The 24,174-nt window shown below is 38.1% G+C and overlaps 3 protein-coding genes across 7 annotated transcripts; 2 read left to right on the top strand and 1 right to left on the bottom strand.

The window, feature by feature from the left end:
• The first annotated feature begins 553 nt into the window (after positions 1-553).
• On the top strand, positions 554-2,296 carry LOC116202039 (hydrophobic protein RCI2B-like). The gene is made up of 4 exons (XM_031533547.1): positions 554-714; positions 820-942; positions 1,212-1,309; positions 2,017-2,296. Exons 2-3 carry the CDS (start codon positions 853-855, stop codon positions 1,293-1,295), a joined length of 174 nt encoding a protein of 57 aa, XP_031389407.1. The 5' UTR covers positions 554-714; positions 820-852; the 3' UTR covers positions 1,296-1,309; positions 2,017-2,296.
• Positions 2,297-12,146: 9,850 nt separating this feature from the next.
• Positions 12,147-13,410, top strand: LOC116199520 (uncharacterized protein DDB_G0271670-like). The gene is made up of 2 exons (XM_031529891.1): positions 12,147-12,694; positions 12,936-13,410. Exons 1-2 carry the CDS (start codon positions 12,375-12,377, stop codon positions 13,234-13,236), a joined length of 621 nt encoding a protein of 206 aa, XP_031385751.1. The 5' UTR covers positions 12,147-12,374; the 3' UTR covers positions 13,237-13,410.
• A 477-nt stretch (positions 13,411-13,887) lies between these two features.
• On the bottom strand, positions 13,888-22,536 carry LOC116199519 (arginine--tRNA ligase, chloroplastic/mitochondrial-like). Of its 5 annotated transcripts, XM_031529887.1 has the most exons (19): positions 20,276-20,350; positions 19,939-20,033; positions 19,739-19,809; positions 19,482-19,618; positions 19,196-19,271; positions 18,989-19,090; positions 18,667-18,882; positions 18,442-18,522; positions 17,630-17,713; positions 17,333-17,437; positions 17,014-17,192; positions 16,427-16,511; positions 16,060-16,246; positions 15,867-15,936; positions 15,523-15,592; positions 15,298-15,387; positions 15,075-15,143; positions 14,876-14,974; positions 13,888-14,660 (listed from the first exon to the last, which is right to left on the bottom strand). In XM_031529887.1, the coding sequence occupies exons 2-19, from the start codon at positions 19,976-19,978 to the stop codon at positions 14,550-14,552; spliced, it is 1,872 nt and encodes a 623-aa protein (XP_031385747.1). In that variant the 5' UTR covers positions 19,979-20,033; positions 20,276-20,350; the 3' UTR covers positions 13,888-14,549. The 5 variants fall into 5 exon arrangements, with proteins under 5 accessions (XP_031385747.1, XP_031385746.1, XP_031385748.1 ...); XM_031529886.1 differs by lacking the exon at positions 19,939-20,033 and having other exon boundaries at positions 20,276-20,501; XM_031529888.1 differs by lacking the exon at positions 19,939-20,033 and having other exon boundaries at positions 19,739-19,813; positions 20,276-20,440.
• Between the last annotated feature and the right edge of the window lie 1,638 nt (positions 22,537-24,174).

Here is a 24,174-nt window from a genome sequence, read left to right as displayed (position 1 = left end):
ATGTGGTGCAATTGACAAATAGTATTGTTAATTGACAAATTTCACGTGGATTATTAGTTTTTGGGATCCACCAAAAAGCACTTTGAGATTAACCAACAATAATTAGTTTAAACGGGTCGGCGCTTGTTCACTTTCAGCACAAGGTCTCGCGTTTGAATCTTCCGAATGTGATAAATCTAATGGAGGGAATTGAGACATACTATAAAGCGGTTAGAGGCTAATTAATATGGATTGGTCCAAGCGATTCAGGGTTTGTTCACATTAAGCCAAGGTCTCGTGTTTCGAATTCTGTGAATGGAGAAAATTTATGATTTGGAGAGTTTTATCTCTTAGTGGTCCGATCCGACTCGAATTATCCATTGAGTTTTCAAATACGAGGGTGCACACTGAAGAAAGCACCTTGTGGCTCGGTGCAAAACCGATGCGAAGCAGAAGTCAGTCGGATATCCCTCCAGTGGTCTCATAGAAAAAACACGTTTTATTATTCTTGTTTGGTGAAATTCGAAACTATCTAGCTAGCTAGCAACGATGAACGACAGATACGAAGTTGGGTTATTAAGACTGTTTGCAAAGTTTGTGACGAATGAGGCGCGTCCACGTGGCCTTCCGTTAGTTCTATAAGTAAGGACTCTCTGTTCTGCGCTACTCGCAGCTCTTCAGGGAAACTGCTTTGACATCTTCTTCTTCAGCTCATCCTAACTGATCACACTCCTTGTGAGTGTTCACTCATCCTATTCGATTCAGCTAGGGTTGTTACGCGATCATCTTCCTTCTTCTTCTTCTTCTTCTTGCTCACGGCCGGTCCGATCTTTCTTACAGGAAGCAAAGAAAGCGAGACCGAGGAAATCGAGAATGGCGGGTGATAGCACGGCAACCTGCATTGACATCCTCCTGGCCATCATCTTGCCTCCCCTTGGGGTCTTCCTCAAGTATGGATGCCAGGTATAAATGAAAAATCAATGATTCTTTCATTATAGGGAGAGTCGAGTCGAGTCGTTAGCTCGTCATAATAATAATTACTGAATTCAGATGATATAGTTTTGTTTCGGCACCTTCATGTATAATATGTGCGAATAATGAAACCGGTGATCAATTCATGTATATTATCTTGTTAGATTCTCGTCGAAACTCTCTTTCGTACGCGAGTATTTCCCGTCATAGCAGAATTCGAGGGATTAATCGGAAATTTTGCCGGAATTATACGTATGCAGGTGGAGTTCTGGATCTGCTGTTTGCTGACCCTTTTTGGCTGGCTTCCTGGGATTATCTATGCTGTTTATGCCATCACCAAGTAGCCATATCATGATTTGTAAGTTGTTCCCCCACCCACATCTCCCTCCCTCGTTTGACATCCGAATCCGAACTTTGGAGATTAATGTGTTAATCATATGTCTGGGATTCGACTTCGAGAACTGCAGTGATCTACGACGTGTTTTCTCGCTCCAACTTATTATTATTATTGTTGTCTAGATCTCTCCAAATGAATTCTCGCAATTAAATGATTCCGTAATTAACGACTCAACGGACGCGTCGCGAATTTTCTACAAAATTCGAATATGTAGAGTTTATCTTTCAACCATAACTTCTTGAGCATAAAAAAGGAATAATCTTATCTTTACTGATTCTTTGCTTTTCGGTTGGGAATGGGCCATCGAGGATTACTATTATGATTTAATTAGTCGAAAAGTATAATTATCACAACATTTGGGGTTTCCCGTTTTAAGAGGATGTCTCCATCGCTGATGTCGACAAGGTTCGGGAAATGGGGACCAGATTACGCGATAGTGAAGGCCCACGTGGCAATAAAAACGAAGCAGCAAATGTCGTGTCTCCTTCTAGTTGGTCCCTCTGATAAACGACACCAGACGTTTGGTGGACACATTTAATTTAATTTAATTTAATTTGATTTGATTCCAAATTTTTTCAAAAATTTTCAAATCACCCAATGAGAAAAGCAAAGTAGAGTTAACCGAAAAATCTTGATTTATCTGATGATGATGTGGTGGGCCTTTACAGGTGGAGAGATCTGGACCGTGTAAGACATGGACGGCCGTGATTTCTTGGATCCATGAAGATAGATTCTTCCCAATGTTCAGCCAGTGTCGTGTCAGTGCTTTTTGTTACTTTTTTTTTTTCTGCCCTTTCCATTGTGTGTCATTGACATTATTTATTTGCTGTAAAGTGGTATTATTGTGAATTTAGATGTTCTTTCTTTGTTTCATGATCGTTCATGGAGTATTTGAATTGTTGGGTTGGTTCATTGGATTCTAACCATCGTTCACCAAATTGGAATTGATGCATAGTGGTCCAATGTGATAATTTAATGTTGGAAGTTGGTTTTGAATGCACTTGAACAAATAACCGATAAAGGGTGTGCGTGTGGGTACACTACGATAAGATATGATTGAAATTCAATATTCCTTTTTAGGCTCAAAGATACTTTCTACCCTAGCTAAGTACTTTGAACCGAGTAATATAAGATAAGATTGGAAATGTGAACCATGAAAAAGCATCATGATCGATATATATATGCATATGCATATGCCACGGAGAGATAGGTCGGTGGGGTATATGAACTGCAAAAGCATATGATGGACATTGAAGGGGAATAAAAATGAAAGACGAATAAGGTAAGAAAGAGACAACTGGATAGGGCTAGTGATATATGATTGGCCATTACGTGATCGATTAATCAAGTCAACTAAAAAGCTTTCTGATCATAACAGCAATAATGGAGCTATTTGTTGAAGCTCGATGAGGTGAACTCATTGCGGGTCTTAAGCGCCCAATACGAAATAGCTCGTTTAAGAGGAACTAGAAAAAAATTCCCACGCGTTAATGCGTATTAATCTCATGATAAAATAATATCCGAAACTCGTTAAATTATCTTAAATTTGAAATTATTTTAACTTTCTTGAATACAACACTATATTTGATTATTTCTAATATGAGGTCCACTAATATTCCTTCATAATTCAAATGATTAAATATGGAAACTATATTATGGTATTTGAGGATTAGAAAGTTGAGTTTGATTCAGTCTCGACGAGAGTACCGACTGATGCGATTGACTCATCTTGGACCCAAAGGTGGCTAATACAAAAAGTCCCCTCTAAAATGAGCGCAACTTATTCGAAATTTGTCATATTAAAATGGCGTCCATTGGAGAAGAAAGGTACCACAACCTTGGTTCCTTTCTAACACAAAGGTTGTGTTTGACTACAACTTTATTAAATAAGTATTTAAAGTTATTTATAAGTTAGTCATATGGAAAAATAAATAAGAAAGAAAGAAAGATGAAAGATATTGTTCTCATATACTTGATCATTAGTCAAAACTACTTAATGAGTACGTAAAAAACTTTAACTTAATAAAGTAAGTCAATTTTTATTTGTTGGTACTCTCTTTCCCTTACAAGGTATTTTCTCATTCTTATCATTCATTCATCATCTTATACATTTTTTTTAGCTAATTCAGGTGCTTAACTTTTAAGTACTTAATTTATCAAACACCACTAAAGTTTTAATGCCACTCAAAACTTAAGTTAAACATGAATAAGCGTAAATTAACACGTTAAATGGTCGTGAGTCTCGTGACCCCTATATTACACAAGCAATGGTTGCATTGATCACGTCCATATCGTTATGATGATCCCAAAGATCCCAAGATGTGGTCTAGCAAGTTGCAAGGCTACCATTACCAATTCAAGCACACGTTCTATATATCCAATCCAATGGATGATCCCTTAAGAATTTATGGAAGCCCAATTGTAATCTGATATACTTCCGGGTTCTGCATGCTTTTTGAGTCTTGGACCTTGGAACTCCCTTCAATGGCCCAATTAACATAACAGATACATTACGGTATCACATGCTACGTGCAGCATGACGATTGACAATCTTCAATCATTGAACTAGAAAGCGTTCGGTGGATATATGGACTGGGATATGATGTCATATAAATGAACTAAACTAACATATGACAACTCGTGTGATATCTATGGTGAGAATGGACGGCCCTTGACAAAACCATATCTATAAGGCCAGATGCTCGCTCGATCGAGGCTGGTAAAGTAAAGATGCCATTCGAAGAACTTATGAGCCCTTGTTTGTGATAAGAAAAGGAAGAAGATAAGAAGAGACGGGAACATAATGATGGGGGTGAGGGGATAAGGTCGATCCCTTAGGCCACGACATGTCTAATTCCATTGCATATTCTGTGGGTCTTTTATCATAATCTATTGTCCCATCGGAGTTTTAGACTCAGAGGTCCAACCCAACCTGTGGGCTTCTACTGTTTATTCCTTTTTTTTTTTTGAAAGTCAATGAATGTTGATCGATAATAAAAACGAGTATGAGGGGAAAATGTCTAACATGGATACATTATAGAGCTTGAAAAAATGGTAAGTCCAATTAAATCTCTACAAAAGGAAATACAAGTGATTGAAGCACATCAAGTAATTATAGGTACAATTATAGAGATCATTCAAGATGCCGTAACTCGTTCTTAATATTTTGCAACTAAATTTTATATGGATTCCAGTGAAAATCAGAAAATAAAACATAGCGCAATCTATATAGAGACTGCTTCATAGAAAGCAAAACCAAGAAGAGTCTTAGATAAGTACCCGGCACATAAATCCTCTCCAGATCACACCACTAGAACAAATCAAAGAGCCAAAATCCTCAAAAGCCCAAAATCACATATCTTGCTTATTCATTTAAGGGTAGTTGTTTGTCAAACTCGTATTAAAGTTGGGATTTTACGGGAAAAATTCAAACTTTTATGGTACATCTTTGAGCGGAAAATAAATCATTATAAACTTCTTCTTTTTTAGGTTGAAACTTTACCGTCGTAATTGAATCTTTATATTATCTCCAAATCACTTGTCCTTAAATTACGTACAATCTTGGCTCCACATATTATTTCTATTAAATCAAATACTATATTATCACCTATATTTTCAATAATCTAATATATTTACCTAACTCGTTAATCATTTCACAAAAAATAATTTCATGATGATTTTTCTTAGACTAGGCACGTGGGCAACCCCCACCTTGGACCTCGCAGTGTTGGAGGAGGCACTCCCTCGAGCAAGTGCCCCGCCACTCACGGCAGGCTGAATGGCCTACTCTGAGCCAAAGCAACTTGCTGTGAATTAAAAAAGAAAAAAACGAAAGAGCTAGACTAATTTTTTATTTTTATTTTTAAAATTTATTGATTTAATTTACTAATTAGAATTTTAATTTATTTATTTAATTTAATCAATTAGTTTAATTTACTAGACCCAATTTTAACATTTGGTGGCGATTGTAATAAATACAATTAATTATATTTTAATTAAATTGTATTATTATATTTAATGAAATTCTTATTATTAAAATAAATTTTTTATATTACATAAAATTATGTTTATATAATTACTTAATATAAGAGGTGTATAGGCCCCTATGGGCAGCCAAAGCGAGTGCCTCACATTGGAGTTGCATTTTTTAAGTGAGTGCTTCTATGGGTGGGTGTCTTACTTTTTGACGTTGCGCCAATGTGTGATAAAGTACATTTTTTCGGGTATAATAGGAGCTAGTTTATCGAGTTTAGGTTAGTTTGAGTAGCTTTTTGGTTGAGTTTTCATCATATGCATTTTGATAGGGTTTAGTAGTTTCATTAGTTTTAGGTCATTTTAATTGATTTTAAATCATTTAGTTGATCGATCTTTTGCAGCATCTAAGTTCTTGATTTTTTGGACAGGTCTAACTTGAGTTTTTGGTGCAAAATTGCATGTGGATGGAAAGCTTATCGAGTTAGGAATGCTATAGTTCAGACGGTTCGTGATTTGAAGTTCAAACGAAAAAGATACGACAAGTTGAAGTTTGATGCACGGTGCAAATTACATATCTAAAAGGGCACAGGCCGCGGATATGGAAGCCTAGGCCGCCCCAAGATCATTCTACTTGTCCAATTTTCGATTTTTCTGATATTTTGTGTGGGTCCTGGGCATATTTAGATAAGAAAATTAAATGGGAGATATTTGGATTTATTTGGGTTAATATTTTTTGGTCCTAGGAAAGATAATCATTGAGACTTAAATTAGAAAATCGGTTCTTGATTATTGGGAAAACTAGATTTATGATAGATTTTAGGATTCCGTTTCTAGTTTTGATGTATGTCTCCCCTGTAAAAGGTAAGCATAGGCATGACTATGAAGGTGTGGACGGCAGAGGAGAGGAAAACACTACATAGAAGAAGTCGACTGAATTTTATGGAGTTTTCTTAATACTTTTGTTGATATATTTTGAATTTAATGTCTATGTTGAATTCTTCTATGTGTTTTCTAATTTTTATGGGCTAAATTCTTTATGCTAGGATTACAATTGAACCCGTATGTAACTAGTTTGTTTATTTTCTCTTGATCTAATGAATTTTTGATCTTATTCTATTTATCCTATCTTGAGTTTAATGCTTGCAATTGCCTAATTAACAGTTATTAAAATATGTTAATCTAAATGAACTTGGAAGAGGAATTTTAGGTTTAGAACTGGGGTAGGATAGCCTAAGTTCAATCTCGAGGAATTGAGTTGACTACTGGGTAAGATAGGAATATACTTCAAAACTTTAGGTAGCCAATTCAAGTTGGAACTTAATGAGTTTAGCTTAATTGCAATTCTAGTGGGAATACATAGGATTTGTTAAATTAGATATTTCTCTTAAGGAATTCGGAAGATATTTAAGAAATACTTATGAAATTGAGGTTAGTAGATTAGGTCTCAGTCGAATTAGGGAAAGAGGGAGTAGATCAAATTAGCAAAGTGTGGGAGAAATTGTAATTCTAGGTCATCTCACCAATTGATTGTCGGTTGTTTTAATTTGCTTTATATTTCATAAAATTGATTTTAATTTACTTGATTTCAATTAGATTATGATAATTTCGAACGCTAGTAGAATTCTAAGTCAAATTTTCGTGAAAACGATATTTTACTCACTATTATATTATTTGTCACGGCCACGCAATTGTGAGGTTTAAAACTATCAAACAGTGTGACAATGAGTACAGCCTTTTTGGCACCCAAATGAGGCACTCGCATTTGAATTGTTCTTATAATCTTCTGCATTCCTTGTAATTTAATGTACTCGGACCAAACCCCTCTTTATTATGCACTTATTTTGTGAGAAATTATAGATAAGAGAAAAAGGAGAATCAATCAAATTCCAAAATTAATAAATATAAGAAAGAAAAAAAGGAAAATAGAGAAGGCATGCATGTGGTGGATATTTGAAGTGAGCATCGAAGTAGTAATAATTATTAATTAATTTATTGATTAAGTAGGACTGGGTTGACATGTTAACATGTCAATATTCTTATCCTCGTCTCGTCTTTGTCCTACCAAACCTCCCCGGACCCATACCCACATCCCATTTTCCCTTATAAAACTTTATCGCATAATAAATAAATAAATAAATAAGTAAGTAACCCAACGTGATCAATTAATTTATAGTTTTCACCAAAAAATAAAATGCGTAAGATTGTGTATGCAAAAGACCCTTCGTGATCACTTCCTTACTTTTTTTTTTTTATGGGTTCTTACCCTTATTTTGAATATAGGCATTTCTATTTTTAAAACACAATACAATGCAATTTAAGAGGCTTAAAATGACATATTCTGTTGCGTTTTCACTTATTTTCTAACTGGAAAATGAAATGGGAAGGATTATATCATGATTTTTGACCGAATAGTTTGACATTTTGGTTAGGTTGCTGATATTTTTACTTTTCAATCCTATTATGAATTTTCAGACCCTCGACAAGAAAGACTCGGAATTAGTGTATTTGAATAATCGAATAGCCAGTCAATAACACATTGAATGAACCGTCGAGGAAAAAAAAAACATGGAATGGACCGGTCACTTCCATTAGAAAAAGAGAGAAGCCATTTTGGATTTTTTTGTTTCCTTATTTGGTGTCCGAGTTTCACCCGATTAATCTCCGAAACTCCGTGATTCTCTTATTGCGTAGGCTAATCACGCCAAAAGTATTCCGATAGTTTCAAGAAGTTTCAACTCAGGATCAAGTGAATACGTGAATTATTCCTTAATCACTGAGCCAAATCCTTTAAAGTTAAGCCATTTTGGAAATTTGTAAAATAAACAGACTAATCTTAAGCCTAATTGGATAATACAAGCATGCCGGTAACCTTTTTTATTAAGGTTAATTACTTAAAAAAATATAAACTTTCACGTTTTATTAATTCTAACGTGAACTTTTTTTATCTAAAAATACACAAACTATCAATTTGATATCAATATTAATACGCGTTGACTTTTTTTAGTTAATTTAAATGGAAATTGTTGGCCCCGACCTCTGACCGGGGTAGCCAGTGACCTTAGTAATTGTCGGCGACTCTACAACGGCAGTGGTGACCTCCGATGAGGCTGTTATTGCCCAAATTTGACACACACAAAAAAAAAAGAAAAAAAAAAGTATATTCGAGAATGAAAGGAAGAGGGGTAGGTGGCGGGAGCGCCTTCGTGTCCAAAGCTTTTCTTTAAGTAATTAATCCCTTTTATTATGTAGCTTTCCTTTTATGGCGCCATGTGTCCAAAGCTTGTGGCGGGATGGACAATGTTTATCTGATTTAGGTACGTAGCACATGTCGACTCGCTAACATTAATTCATACCTATCGCGGACGGTATTTCCTCACGTGGCTGAATTTAGGAAATTAAATTAGCAGTTCATTTAATTCAAGATGTACTTGTACCGGGCCAGGTGAGACTAATCTTTAGTATATAATCTTCTGCTGTAATCATCTTCTCCCTGAGAAACTAGTAATGGATTATGATTAAGATATGTATTTAGGTGTTAATCAGACAGTTAATGATATCCATTAGAAGTTCAAGGACCAAAATACGGCAAGGCAGTAGGGATAAAGATGCATTTGCTGAGCAACGTGGTTTGATTTAAGTGATTCAACGCTTATTTTCTTTAATTAAGCTTTCAGGTTCGAGTACTCTTGTAAATGAAAAAAATTCACGCCGGTAAAGTTTTACTCTTTTGTGAATTGATCCCATTAGAACTGGATTATGACTCATTAGGCTTCCGAATGTCATGATTATAAAAAAAAATAAAAATGCTGGCCGAATATAAATCCACTAATGTGTGATCATTGCGTTAAATTAGCCTGGATCAAAAGTCATTGACTTTGCATGGATAATATAATGTATATACAATATGATAAATTAAAAAAATTATTAATGGTATAAAATTCTTGGGGATAGATAGAACATGTTGTCGGGAATCAAACGTATAATAAAATATAAAAAGGTGTTTTGTTGAGTTGGTGATCGTATTAAATAACTATTGATGTTTCATTTTCAGAAATGTCGACCAAAGAAATTAAAGATATACTATAGATCCAATCCCACAATATGATTTTAATTTTTATCAAATTTGAAAAATAATTTCTAGAAACTCTCATTCGATCTGATTTCTCTTCTCCAATGGGATGCGTTAATTCAATGATAGACAAGCTATATATTGCGGAACAAATTTTTTAAATTGAATGCATGTAAAAGATTTGATTGAGTTTAGTAGCGATTAGATTTTTTTTTCCCCTTTCATTTTCCTCTTATGCTCGGTAATAAGAAAAAGTTAATTCTTGATTTGCCTTTAAAATAATAATCAAACTCTACCTAACTCAACTCTATTCTTTACAAAATTTAATTACTGTTTTATCTTTTTTTACCATTTAATAATATTTTCTCATTTATATTTTTTTAATCATTTTATAATTAAATTTTTAATAATAAATTCACCAATACTTTCATATATATATATATATATATATATTCTCATACATCAATATATTTTTCAACAATTACAATCATTGTACAAAATTAAGTTGAGTTGGATTACAATCCAATTCGAAAACCAAATGCAAGCTACTGATCTAAATGTATCCAATCCAATTTAAACTAATTAGAACCCGCATGACAATAGGAACGACAACCAAAGTGGATCGGTTCGGGTGATTCAACGCCTATTTTAATTTTAATTAAACAAAGTTTTCAATTTTTCTGAATAGAGAAGATTCACGATTGCGAGAGCTTTATTCTTTAGTGGACAATCCGGATCGAATATGAATTGGTCAAGACCCGTGCTTTTGGATATTACGTTGTGCACACCGATACTGAAAGCCTTTATCAAGCATTTCAACGTTGCCTCCAGCGATGTGTTCTCGACCCACCTCATAAGCAAGTTGATCAAGATCCAATTTTTTCTTGGATATTCTCTCATTACAAAGGTATTAGGATCAACCTTGCTCAAGAATGATATCGTGATTGACTGAGATATTATTACCCAAATGACCAAGCTCAAAATAACGCATAATTGAGTCCGATTTAAGCAGTACTTTCAAGCTTTTGTCCCAACTTTAGCCATGGACGTTTTGCCATATGATGAGCCGCATATAAAGTAATAGCCAGAGAGGATGTGTATGATCTATATCATGCGTGTAGTGGCTTTCGGGGGCAAGGAAAACAAGACGGTGACCTGAGCTTGATTAACACACAAAACATACGTATATATAAATAACATAATTATAATTATCAACAAAAAATGAAAGCAAAAATAATCACGAGATATACCGTTAGTAAATGAGCTTCAAGTAGTTAAGGATATCTCTAATATACCAATTCAAAATCCAGTGAATGTACCTTATAACTAGACTATACGTTTGAGCAAGAATTCAGAACGCTGAACACACTTTGTGATATATATATATATATATATATATATATATATTAGTAACTAAAAGAATTTCTACAATTGTACTTTACAGTGATCTAGAAGGATCTATTCTATTTTTTATATCTATAATGTATCATCTTACAATGTATTTGGTCAGGGGATGCGGAATTCCCATTCCGCCTCAAATCCAATGCCCACGTTTGGTTTCATTTTAAGGGTCTGATTTGCAATTCAGATTCCCCTTTTAATCCCCATTTATCCTGATTTGCCAATCCTCCCTCCCAAGTCAGATTTGCAAATCGGACTGGAAGGGAATAGCCCACCATATGAAAAATCAAAACCGCCCTCAACTCAGCCATCACTACAACCTTCACGCTGACCATCCGCCATCGCCACCTCCATTCGACCATCGCCCCTGAGCCGACGGCCACCCTCTTCGACCGCTCTTGGCACAACGAGGCCAAATCTAGCATCACCGTACCCAAATCTCTTAGTTGTGGAAATGGTTTGCAACAATACCCCAACTTGTAAAATTTTAAGGGTCTCGATGAGATTTTCGACTCTCGATAAGTCTCACTGTACTTGGGAAAACAATGGCCCCGTGTGAAGTTTTTGTGTGTAGAATTGCAGGGTTGCTTCCCACGTTCCCACGCTTTATTCGCAGTCCTACGCTTTCCACTACGAGAAGAACTATAAGAAAGAACTCTTCTTTATATATACAATTATCAGTTATAGTAAGCGTAGGACTGCGAATAAAGCGTGGGAACGTGAGAAGCAACCCTGCAATTCTAGTTTGAAACTTTATCTTCATATAATATTAAAATTATTATAAATAATTAATAGCAAAATGTAATGAAAGCTTTACGTATAAGAGCATGTAAATTTGGGATGTTATTATACTTGTTTTTATATCAATAGAGATTCACTGATTACCGGAGGAAGGAAAAAAAAGAGAAGAGAGAGAGAGAGAGAGAGAGAGAGAGAGAGAAAGAGACGGGTGTTGGGGATGGAAAGGGGAAGAAGATTGTGACTAGGATATGGATGTCTTCAATTATGCGCTTATCCTCTTTCCTAGTAGTATGGGAAGGAAAGAGAAATCTCCCCGCTTTATGTTTTTAAAATTATATATATGAAATGTCTTTTTCCATAAATAAATCTTTTTAGAAAAAATGATAATTCGTGGACCATATGATATGGAGCCTCCTCGGTGCTGACAAATCTCAAGATAAACCCCAAATAAATAAATCTAAAAAAATAACAAATTAAAAAAAAATTCATTACTAAATTGGTCAATATCTCTCTCTTGTCCCTCAGCACCTTTTTCTACTCTTCCTATGGATATGTATATATGGAAGAATCATTATTTGCACACGGTCAAGCCTATCTTCTAACCTTATCCCTTGCCTGCTGGCCCCTCATATATATATATATATATATATATATATGTTTGTGTGTGTGTGTGTGTACATATATATATTGTTGTTCCTCAAAGAAACCTGACAGCCTGTGGAGATTTATCACTCTGTACTGCCAAGTCTTGAAGATAAGATCAAACATCACTTGTTCTTGTTCTTGTTGGGCGAGTGCTCGTTTTCATCAACCTTGGAGACAGCAGATTGACTGAGGAAGATGGGTGCTGAGGATGACCAAAGAGAAGGGCTGAAATTTCATGGGACAATGGAGGAGGAGGATGAGAGATCAGAAGTTGGGTCATGTCTGCTGGGAATGGAGGAGGAGGAAGAGCGAGATCAAGAATCCTGTACCTCATCGGGTTCTGTCGGGTCGTTGTACTCTATGGATTCATCCGACATGGAAGAGGATGCATCTTCTTCCTCTTCTTCGATGTTGAAGTACTCGTCCTCGAGCTCCTCGTCATCGGCGTCGCTCTCGAATAAAGGGCAAGGACCGCTTTACGAGCTGTCCGAGCTCATGTCCCAGCTCCCAATGAAGTAAGTATATGCTCTAACTTGTTCTTTGATCCTTAGCATAGGAAGTGGTTTCATCGAGTCTAGTATTGGTCCAGCTGAAAGCAGATCGTGCCGATCTACCTGCGGCTGTGTAGTCTCCATCGGGGTTATGCCCAACCTGGTTTTAGGCATTTCTGGAATCAACTTCAATTGTCATTGTCCCGAAAGCACGAGTTTTTTTTCGGGTTTCTTTTCTCACCTGGAATGGTTTGAATGTTTGCAGGAGAGGACTATCGAAGTACTACGACGGGAAAGCGCAGTCGTACACGTCGCTAGCGAGCGTGAAGAGTGTCGAGGACCTCCAGAAGAAGGAGATCATCATCAGCAGTTGCAGTGGCAGGAAGAGGCTGAAGCTCTGCAAGAGCTATGGAGGAGGCTTAGACAAGTCAGCCATAAGCCCCAAGCCAATGATCTCGAAGAAGGGCCCACAACACAGAGGCCTCTCCTCATCATCTTCTTCATTGGGCAGGAGAAGCTCATTATCCATGGCCAGCAGGCCTCCTGCTTCTGTCCTAAAGACCTAGAACAAATGATGTACCAATTAAATCACACGTCGAGTTTGTTTCGAGAGTGTATATACCTTTTACCGGTTGCCGAAGAGTTCAGAGAATCGAACGTCTCGCTACTACTACGATTCGCTTAAATGGAACTGGAGATTGATTGATTATAAGAACATTATTAGGCTATAATCAGTCATACATACGTGTTCTCATGTGTGATGACAGCATCGAGATTTTTGCTGATGAGCGATCCTTAATTCGTGCTGATATTAAGGAACTCGAGCTCAAATGGCAACCCTACAACTTATACCTAGGATTCTACCAGTTCATCCTCGTACGCATATGATGATAGTTTGCTGGAAAAAGCAGGACAAGTGTGTCCCTAGTCAATATAACGAAGCATAGATTCTCTGATGCTGACTTGGTGATGATGATGATCCTTCCCTGAACTCTCTTGCTCACAAAGCCTTATCCCCTCTTTTCTCCCCACTGGATGAAAGAGACCTCCTCGCTCGCGGTCCGTGGTCCCGGTGCCTTGGGATAGCAGATAACTTCGAGTTTGCATCCTCCACTCAAGAATCAACGCACACCGGATCATTGGTCGCTGTCGTGCTTCGTACCATCAATCGCAAAGGAATTTAAACAAATCCAGTTTTGATAAGAGCGCAACAGGGCTAGGAGAACATTGTTCAAATTTCCGTTGCTAGGATAATATTGTTCAAATTTCCAAGACAATACGTTTCGTAGATGCCAGTCGCCTACCGCATAATCAGTTACGGCAAGAAAAACCTCTCCACTGTGGATGTACCTACCAGTCGTGTCAAAACTTTGAATGGTCGTGTTTAAAGATGTGGCCAACATCACTGGTAATGAATGAGACAGCATTCAACTAATCCACTCCATGTATCCCTGTTAATTGCAAAAAATTCGAATAGCAGAATGTCTCCCGAAAGGGGGAAGCTCATCTAAACCTCAACTACCTAAGACCTGTGGTTGAATTATCACTAGGTCGGGATACAATTTTACTGGTGCAGGAGCAGTTGAGAGGGTAGACACAGAATAGTGAAACCAGAATTTTCAATTATTCGAATATAGTGAATAATGATCAGACGAGACTGCCATGTTTTCAGGCACAAGAGAGAATGGGTTTGCTATTCATATACCCTAATATCTTATCTGCATTCAATATATTCGAATAATTGGACATTCCGGTTTCGCAATTCCGTGTTTACCCTCTCAACTGCTCTCACACCAATAAAATTGTATCCCAACCTACTGATAATTTAACCACAGGTTATAGGTGGTTGAGGTTTTAGATAGTTGGTCTTGTGCAGTAGTTATATCTTGTAGACTGGCACAATCCCGAGGAGATGGAAGCATTGCCTCATAACGACTGCAGTTGCTTCACACAGCAGCAACCTACTCGCTTCCTCTGGCTTTCCAATGACCTGCAAAGAGTACCGCCAGATTGGGAAGATAGAGTTTAGTGTTTCTTCATTCACATATCTTGCATAACACTCAAATGGATGAAGCTTAAAGAGATAGAAGAAGCTGCGTGAATGCGCAAGGACTTGGGAAACCCCAGCATCGCTTTCCTATTGATTGAGTGACATGTCTGATATCATTGATCATGGAGTACTCGATGATTAAAAAGGGGTTATACCGGGCAGTTTGAATAAAACTTTGTGAAATTTTCTGATAGATTGTAGAGGTACTCGCAGAGCACGTTGGGCAGAAGATTTGTGCAAGCCTCTTCCACGTTCTGAAAAGGGAAAGAGAAGGAAGTTAACATTTCTCGGAAACATTTAAGCCTTGTGAAAGCACCTGGTCAATGTAATGTAAAATTGAAGGCATGGTTATACCTCAGCAAACTGTAGTAAATGAAGGCCTAGCACACGCTCATCGGGATGATCCAATGATATCTCTGCAGTCTGTAATCAGAAAGCAATATCAACTAAGGAAAGGGACACCAGCAAAGATCGACTTACTTGAGCCTTTTTGCTTTTCAGATCAAGCTTTTGATGGATGAAAGAACCGAGTGAAAATGGAAAGGTGGATTTCAAATATGCGAGGATGAGTACTTACTTTCTTCAGTTCCTCCATATCTTTACCAGATTTTCTGATTATTGAGCAGATCCGGGCATGAGCATACAGTAAATAAACAGCAGTATTTCCCTGTTCAGCACGAGTCAAATAAATGAATATAAGAAATGGAACATTCTGTTCCACAACCCTTGACAAAATCAAGCAAGCATTTCTCATGTCCTCTCTACAGTCAGTCGATGCGATGAGGAAAGAAGATGGCCTTACCTTATCATTGAGCATCTGATCGAAATTAAATGTGTAGTTGGTAAGTCTGTTGTTCTTCAGGTCCGCATACCTGTCAAAACAAGAAGCGATATCAATGAAGTGAAGAGAAAACATAAATACCAAAAGCACAGAACATTTATTCGAGGATGTTCTCCATTTGATCCCAATCATCTTCCCAATAAACCTCAGTTCTATCAAAAGAGCATTCATGCTTGAGCATTTTGTTAAGATATATGAAGTGTGTTATTGTCAGCCTACTTATATTTAACTTCTTTGTTTTCAAATATATGAAGACTTGAGGAATGAATAAGCACTCAGAAACCTGTTGTACAAGAAAAACTTACTTAACAGCACCATAACCAACAGCCTCGGCAGTCTGCTCGAGCTCATCCTCTGTCCACTCCTTATCCTTGCCTGATGACAATTCACAAGAATACATCACTATATATATATATAATATAATGAAAATTTTCAAATCAAACTGGGTTCAATGTTTGGAATATGCAAATAATCATTGACCAGAAGTAACTACTTTACCACGTTCTATAAGAGCAGCTTTACTGCGAGTCTTAGCTTCATCAAGTAAATCCACGAGTCTAACCACTTCAGTGTTTCGAGTTCGAAATCTTTTTCCATCTTCACCAAGAACAAGACCAAATCCAACGTGGTTTGCCCTGGGATATGAATTATTGTCAGCAGGAAGCCAACCAGCTCGTTTGGCCGCCTGAAAAAGGTGAACAAACAAGCATCTCAGAGTTGGTTGTATTGGCCTTAGACGAAAAAGGGTATGGTTTAAAACAACCCAATTCACCCTCTTATCAGATGCACACAGAAAAATAAGAACCCGTAGACCAGTCAAAACAAAAATGAGACCGGGAAAACCAATGTGGATCTAAGTACTTACCTTAAACACCATTTCAAAGTGTTGGGACTGACCAACATCAGTTACATATATGATCCACTCAGCTTTTTCTTCATTGAGACGATACCTGCATCATAGCAAGATGAGCTAGTACTACATATACAACACTCGGTATCACAGAGTTAACACAGTTGAAGAATGTAATTGTATTAATTTGGACTACATGCTAATTTAAAGTAAACATATCCACAGTTTCGACACTGTTCACTCATATTTTAGTGACACTAGAGGAGAGCTGATACCAGGGATCGTGATATGGCACATTTTATATTGCACAAAAGAAGGCTTTGCACAGCCAATAACTATACCATCAGTCACTTAAATACTGAAGAAATTAATTTTCTGATCGTTGCACCCAACCCATACTATCTCCATTACACCACAAGTGAATCACTAAGAAAGCTCGATGCGTTCACCCAGTGAGCCAAGCAAAAATGTCATGTTCAAGCAATTCTTTGATCAGTAAATAAGTAGGCAAATATGTTAATAAAATTCGAGCAGATGGAGAGACTAATAGGGAGCCCCAAAAATATTCCTGATAAAGAAAGAGAAAGTTAAGGAAATCTAACCAAATAGCTGCGAGATCAGTTGACGCATAGTTGTAACCGCCATCACTCTTTACAACAATAAGAGGTATATTGAACCCCTCAAGAAATATCACACGAGCACCTTGGCTTTCTTCAATTAGTCCTAGATTGCTCAATTTTTCCAGCACCCCAGGAATATACGGGTTGTAGAAGCTTTCACCCTGTGAATCAGAAAAAAATGAACAAATTGAGAATTCAAATGGGTATCTACAGAATCAAGTAAACACGATCAAGCACTAGGTAAGTACAAAGTAAACAAATTAGCTCTAGAAGATCATCTCAAATATCAATCAAGAGATACCTTTTCCTCTATCGTAACTCCAAGGCGCTGATAGACCTTAGCAAACTCACTTCGGCTTATATCACAAATCTGTGTCCATGCCTTGCGGTACTTTGGCTCCCCACCCTGCCACATAAAAAGCAACCACAAAATTTTAAATAAATAAATGATTGACGACCATTATGGAAATATCTGACATTGAATGGCTCACATTAACATCTCCAAACCTTTCTTCAAGAATTAAAGTAGATATCTCTACAGATAAGATAACTGAATGATGGAAATCTTAAGTATATCCGGTTCTAGCAAGCAACTAACCTGGAGTTTCACAACAGCCTTTTGTGCCCGTTCCTTGAAAACGGGATCCTCATCAAATCTCTGCTTTGATGCTTTATAGAAGGCCTAGCAAAATCGAACCAATTTATAGCAATAAACAATGGCATTCCAATTAAATTTACCTCGGATAGGTCAAAATCACAACCAATATGATTAATTGACAAGGCAGAACACATGACATCAGTGTCAACCATGAAGATGATCCAGATAAATGCAGTGGACTAATGTATGAATAACTCAATTACTAAAGCTTTGGTAAAATCAGCACACAATCATCTTGCCCAAATAGCAGTTCCAATAGAGCATACAAAAGTTAATGTAGATTATAGTTCAAATAGAATCATAAAGCAAGTCAATGAACGGATTGCAAAAAGATTGGTAGTAGAAGTGAGATATAATCAAATGGAGTCAAGCTTCAAGAACAGGAATGCCGCCAACAAAACAAACATTAAGAAATGAATTTGAGCATAGTAGGCTTCAACATTGGAGAAAGTCCAGCATTTGATAGCTTAACATGATAATGAATCATTCATCCAAACAAATGCCTCCCAAACTCGATTCTAGGCTCAATAATTCTAGTACCAGGAGCAGGTCTATGTTAATAACTCGGTTCTACAACCATATGAGCTGAGCTCCTCTTAGCACCAGTCAATTTTGAGGGATGGAAAGGAATTTCATCAGCAAATACAGAAACTTGGCTAAGGAAAGTCGCATTCTCCCACCATGTCACACTTGGTTCATGGCCTCCAAAACAAAGGTTCCAAAATACAGAAAGTCAGCAAATTGCACCTAACCTGTAAGTCTCCAATGGCAGTTTCACTTGCATGTTCCCAGTTTGGGAACTTTTCGAAAAGGAACTCAATCAACATTCCGAACTGCAAGTTATTAGACCACCTATGAGTACTTGAAATAAGGAAAATCTCCAAATGACTGCGCTAATTCAAACTAATCTTTTTCCACCCAAGCCCAATATTAGAGGTCTCAAATGACCAGTGCTTTTCAAGAGGAATGGCACTTACTTGAGTTCCCCAGTCACCAACATGGTTTCGACGCAGAACTTCAACATTGGAAAACTCAAGCATGCGGGCTAATGTGTCTCCAATAATTGTAGATCTTAAATGGCCAACATGCATTTCTTTGGCTATATTGGGAGACGAAAAGTCTACCACTGCCCTTTGTATTGACAGCCTTGGTGCCCATTCTCCAATTCCGTGAGTTAGCATCTTTTGAATACTCTGCAGGGCCAAAACGATAATGAATTTTGTCAATTCAAAGATGATAACTTAGTTAGAAAATAGATATTCAAGATGATCACAAATTAATCTTAGGATAGACAATCACCTTTGCAATCCAATTCTTTGATATAACGACATTCACAAATCCAGGTCCTGCTACAGAGCATTTCTCTATCATCTCAGACTGAGGAATATTTTTCATAAGAGCCTACACAGAGTAAAAAGACATAGGACTTATTTGGTACTTCCAGAATCCAGAAATGCAGGTAGAGTAACAAAAGAAGAGTAAAGGTCTCCACCCAGTTTAGTATACCTGCCCAACTGCTGGTGGACCCCTGAATTCAGTTCCCTTTCCTTTTATCCGGGGCCATAGGCTCATGGCATTATTGCTGCAATAGATTAAATTATTAAATCAGCACCTCATCTATCTAAGCGAGAAAAGGAAGAGGCATGCAGTAATAGTAAGTTAAAAGAAAGATTCTTCTTGAACCAGACAGATGATGAAGTAAAGAAAGAAATTTCAGCGAAAGAATCATCAAATTAACATAAGTGACCATCAAAATTCCACAGAGAAGAGAAGGGGAATCATCTCTCTTTACCATTGGTAATCACCAAAATTTCCAGTGCAAGCAGCAACTAGAGGCTCTACATCTGTCTCGGTCGGGACTGTCACCCTAAGCGATGCTTCAAATAGTTTGGCCAGCTGCTTCTTTAGACTGCCAAGGGTTTCTTCATCCTGAAGCAGCAATAGATACCATTTTTATTTTAGCCTTTCAAATATTGAACAACTGACAGCAGGCAGCAAAATGTCATTAGTCAAAGAGAGCCAAAGTAGGAGACTTTAGACCAAACTTACGTTTGCCATGGCTGATATCGTCCGAGACCTCGGAGCCAGAACAGATCTTTTAGAATTCGCTCTCAAGATACCTGTCTAATTTACAATAGAACGCCGAATTACTCAAAGGGCTCTCACATCAATCGCAAAGTTGAATCATGCACAAGCAAAGCAATTAGAAATTGCCAACACACATTCTGATGAGCCCGACATTTGTTTACCTAACACGCTGTGAGTAGGGACTCTGGACGAGTAATTCATCAGGACAAATCGCACTAAAGCTCCATTTTTGTTCTGAGACAGAAGCTACTGAAAACTGGGGAAAAAGGAAAAACCAAAAATTTCTAACCTCAGACGTTCGGAAACACTCGAAAAAGCGAAAAGAAGAGAATAAATTACGGCTCGGACAATGACATGCTAAATGCTCTAACTTCAGAAACGCGATGTTGCGCGAGGAACAGTAAACGGTGAGTGCGTGGCATTCACTTGCAAAGCTAAATAGTGCAGGTAGAGAGAGAGAGAGAGGGGGGGGGGAGGGGGAAGCAAGGGTGGACTCACCGGAGGAGGGGAGGAGTGAGGAGGCGGAGGAGCGGCGGCGATTGAAGGGAGAGAAGAGAAGGGGCGGAGGAGGAGAAGGAGGGGGAGGGAAAGTGGAGGCGGGGGGAAGAAGAAGCACGAGAGCTCTTCCTACCGGAGCAGCTATCATCGTCAGTCAGTCCCTTCCATCCGCTTTATTTAATTTTCTTCTTTTCTTTTTCGTGCGTTTGGGTTGGGCGCACTGTTAGCGTATGCTTTGCGCGCTGCTTAGGGCTTTTCCCGGGGTCGGGAAAAAAAATAGGTTGCGGTCGGTTCGGTTTTTTTTCCATTAGCTAAGGTTCGACATGCTGGCCAATTAGATGCCGACATGTCACGCTAGACCATCGGTTGGAGTAGCAGGACTAAAGAAGATGAAAGATCGACTTATAAAACGTATTCCATATTTCTTTCTTTTTCCTTTTTTTTTTTGTTTTTTGGTAGTAGGTTTTGACTAGTTTTCGTGTTCCTAAATCCTTGGTTGATCCTACTCCAAACCTGTAAGTAAATCTCGGGTTGAAAATCAAACTCATAATTTTGTATACCTCTGATGGTGGCGGAACATCAACCATGCCGTGACCATGTTGATTATTATCTTCTTTTTTTTTAATCTCTATTAGGCGTATGGACAAAATTTGTACGAATTGGATAGCTCGATGGCGCATCTTCTTCTGCTAGAGGTTCAGCTCTATCATGACCCGTCCATAGTGTTCATTTGCTACTTCTGGACAACAATCTTGGGACCTTCATTCCAAGATTTGCTTCTTGTAAATCATTATTTCTTTATATCTTTAGAATTCGACCTCTTTTATTATCGGGGAAAAAAAATTGTGAAAGATTATAGAGCCGCGAGGCCCAATAAGACTTTTTTCGGCAGAAGGCCCATCACACTGTAGATCTCAAAAGTCCCAAAATGGGCTCAATGGGTCAAAATAAGAAAAAAAAAATTGACAAGCGGCATACATCCGATCCAACAAATCCTCATTATTTCAATTTGTCCAACATTGGCGTTGGTGCTCCATGGTTCTGCCCCACCTCAATGACAAAATCATAGTTTTCTTCAATTTGACATTGACCCATCTTACATGGATACACTCACTAAGCTTCGGGCTAAACCAAAAACCAAACTCATCGTACACATATATAAGATCCCAGACGTGTTGGCGCGGTCGATAACATGAGCTGCGATGCAACTGTCTAGCTGAAGAATCCAGCATGTTGAACCGAGAACGATCTGATATAATTAAGCCAATTCTAGAGCTAGACAATGCAAGTAATAAGTCATTAGATACGATGGTGTTTTGTTCAGTTATGTAGGAGTTCGGACACTTCGATCCAATAGGCCCTAAAGCACGCGTCCAGCAACGATGCAATGCTCGTAAATATATACATACATAAAAATCTAATATTGTAGTTTTTGTTTTTTGGAGAAAGGTAATGTAATATTGCAGTTCCTGGTACGTATTTGAAGCATATGATGTAAATTTTATGAAATGAAATATAATAATGCCGAGTGGAGGTTGATCTTATCTATTTCCACATTCTCGTCCAGTGAATTCCCCATGGGACCAAGAACTAATAAATATATAATACGTAATAACAAATAAATAAATAAATAAAATCCCACACCAAACTAATGTCTTCTCTATATATTATCTCAAGTTTATATGTCTCCAACACCCACTTCACATTCATTTCACTTCTTTGAGCAGAGTTCAAGAAGAAGAAGAAGAAGAAGAAGAGAAGATAATGAAGCACAGCGGGAAGAGCCCAAAAGCCAACCGGCGGCAACGACAGAAATCCCAACAAGTCTGATGCGAGGAAGGATCGAAGATCGGGGACGGGGATGAGCGGATTGCCCAAGAAGGGCGGCCATGCGGGCGATCGGCTGCTCTCTGCGGCAGAGATGGGGCTGCACAGGCCCACGGTAACTGTGGATGTGAAAGATTCCAACTTTGAAGACCCCGATGATAACGTCGGTTATGATATCAATTCGGACCATCAACACTGTTGCCTAATCAAGTTAATTAGACTGCCAAGGGTTTCTTCATTCCTGAAGCAGCAATAGATACCATTTTTATTTTAGCCTTTCAAATATTGAACAACTGACAGCAGGCAGCAAAATGTCATTAGTCAAAGAGAGCCAAAGTAGGAGACTTTAGACCAAACTTACGTTTGCCATGGCTGATATCGTCCGAGACCTCGGAGCCAGGAACAGATCTTTTAGAATTCGCTCTCAAGATACCTGTCTAATTTACAATAGAACGCCGAATTACTCAAAGGGCTCTCACATCAATCGCAAAGTTGAATCATGCACAAGCAAAGCAATTAGAAATTGCCAACACACATTCTGATGAGCCCGACATTTGTTTACCTAACACGCTGTGAGTAGGGACTCTGGACGAGTAATTCATCAGGACAAATCGCACTAAAGCTCCATTTTTGTTCTGAGACAGAAGCTACTGAAAACTGGGGAAAAAGGAAAAACCAAAATTTCTAACCTCAGACGTTCGGAAACACTCGAAAAAGCGAAAAGAAGAGAATAAATTACGGCTCGGACAATGACATGCTAAATGCTCTAACTTCAGAAACGCGATGTTGCGCGAGGAACAGTAAACGGTGAGTGCGTGGCATTCACTTGCAAAGCTAAATAGTGCAGGTAGAGAGAGAGAGAGAGGGGGGGGGGGAGGGGGAAGCAAGGGTGGACTCACCGGAGGAGGGAGGAGTGAGGAGGCGGAGGAGCGGCGGCGATTGAAGGGAGAGAAGAGAAGGGGCGGAGGAGGAGAAGGAGGGGGAGGGAAAGTGGAGGCGGGGGGAAGAAGAAGCACGAGAGCTCTTCCTACCGGAGCAGCTATCATCGTCAGTCAGTCCCTTCCATCCGCTTTATTTAATTTTCTTCTTTTCTTTTTCGTGCGTTTGGGTTGGGCGCACTGTTAGCGTATGCTTTGCGCGCTGCTTAGGGCTTTTCCCGGGGTCGGGAAAAAAATAGGTTGCGGTCGGTTCGGTTTTTTTCCATTAGCTAAGGTTCGACATGCTGGCCAATTAGATGCCGACATGTCACGCTAGACCATCGGTTGGAGTAGCAGGACTAAAGAAGATGAAAGATCGACTTATAAAACGTATTCCATATTTCTTTCTTTTTCCTTTTTTTTTTTGTTTTTTGGTAGTAGGTTTTGACTAGTTTTCGTGTTCCTAAATCCTTGGTTGATCCTACTCCAAACCTGTAAGTAAATCTCGGGTTGAAAATCAAACTCATAATTTTGTATACCTCTGATGGTGGCGGAACAACATCACCATGCCGTGACCATGTTGATTATTATCTTCTTCTTTTTTTAATCTTTGGCTATGGACAAATATGGAAAATGTACGAATTGGATAGCTCGATGGCGCATCTTCTTCTGCTAGAGGTTCAGCTCTATCATGACCCGTCCATAGTGTTCATTTGCTACTTCTGGACAACAATCTTGGGACCTTCATTCCAAGATTTGCTTCTTGTAAATCATTATTTCTTTATATCTTTAGAATTCGACCTCTTTTATTATCGGGGAAAAAAAATTGTGAAAGATTATAGAGCCGCGAGGCCCAATAAGACTTTTTTCGGCAGAAGGCCCATCACACTGTAGATCTCAAAAGTCCCAAAATGGGCTCAATGGGTCAAAATAAGAAAAAAAAAATTGACAAGCGGCATACATCCGATCCAACAAATCCTCATTATTTCAATTTGTCCAACATTGGCGTTGGTGCTCCATGGTTCTGCCCCACCTCAATGACAAAATCATAGTTTTCTTCAATTTGACATTGACCCATCTTACATGGATACACTCACTAAGCTTCGGGCTAAACCAAAAACCAAACTCATCGTACACATATATAAGATCCCAGAC

This window comes from Punica granatum, chromosome 3 (genome assembly GCF_007655135.1).
Source record: "Punica granatum isolate Tunisia-2019 chromosome 3, ASM765513v2, whole genome shotgun sequence".
NCBI lineage: Eukaryota > Viridiplantae > Streptophyta > Magnoliopsida > Myrtales > Lythraceae > Punica > Punica granatum.
Note: the sequence above shows the minus strand (reverse complement) of the source record. Positions and strands in the feature narration are given on the sequence as shown.

What these genes read in the sequence shown, in the direction of transcription:
- LOC116202039 (XM_031533547.1), top strand. Translation starts at nt 853, where the DNA reads ATGGCGGGTGATAGCACGGCAACCTGCATTGACATCCTCCTGGCCATC. An exon ending in TCCTCAAGTATGGATGCCAG is followed by an intron (nt 943 to 1,211) that starts GTATAAATGAAA and finishes ATACGTATGCAG; the next exon opens with GTGGAGTTCTGGATCTGCTG.
- LOC116199520 (XM_031529891.1), top strand. Translation starts at nt 12,375, where the DNA reads ATGGGTGCTGAGGATGACCAAAGAGAAGGGCTGAAATTTCATGGGACA. An exon ending in ATGTCCCAGCTCCCAATGAA is followed by an intron (nt 12,695 to 12,935) that starts GTAAGTATATGC and finishes GAATGTTTGCAG; the next exon opens with GAGAGGACTATCGAAGTACT.
- LOC116199519 (XM_031529886.1), bottom strand. Translation starts at nt 20,423, where the DNA reads ATGATAGCTGCTCCGGTAGGAAGAGCTCTCGTGCTTCTTCTTCCCCCC. An exon ending in AGGCTGTTGTGAAACTCCAG is followed by an intron (nt 17,438 to 17,629) that starts GTTAGTTGCTTG and finishes TTTATGTGGCAG; the next exon opens with GGTGGGGAGCCAAAGTACCG. An exon ending in AGCTGCTCTTATAGAACGTG is followed by an intron (nt 15,937 to 16,059) that starts GTAAAGTAGTTA and finishes AATTGTCATCAG; the next exon opens with GCAAGGATAAGGAGTGGACA.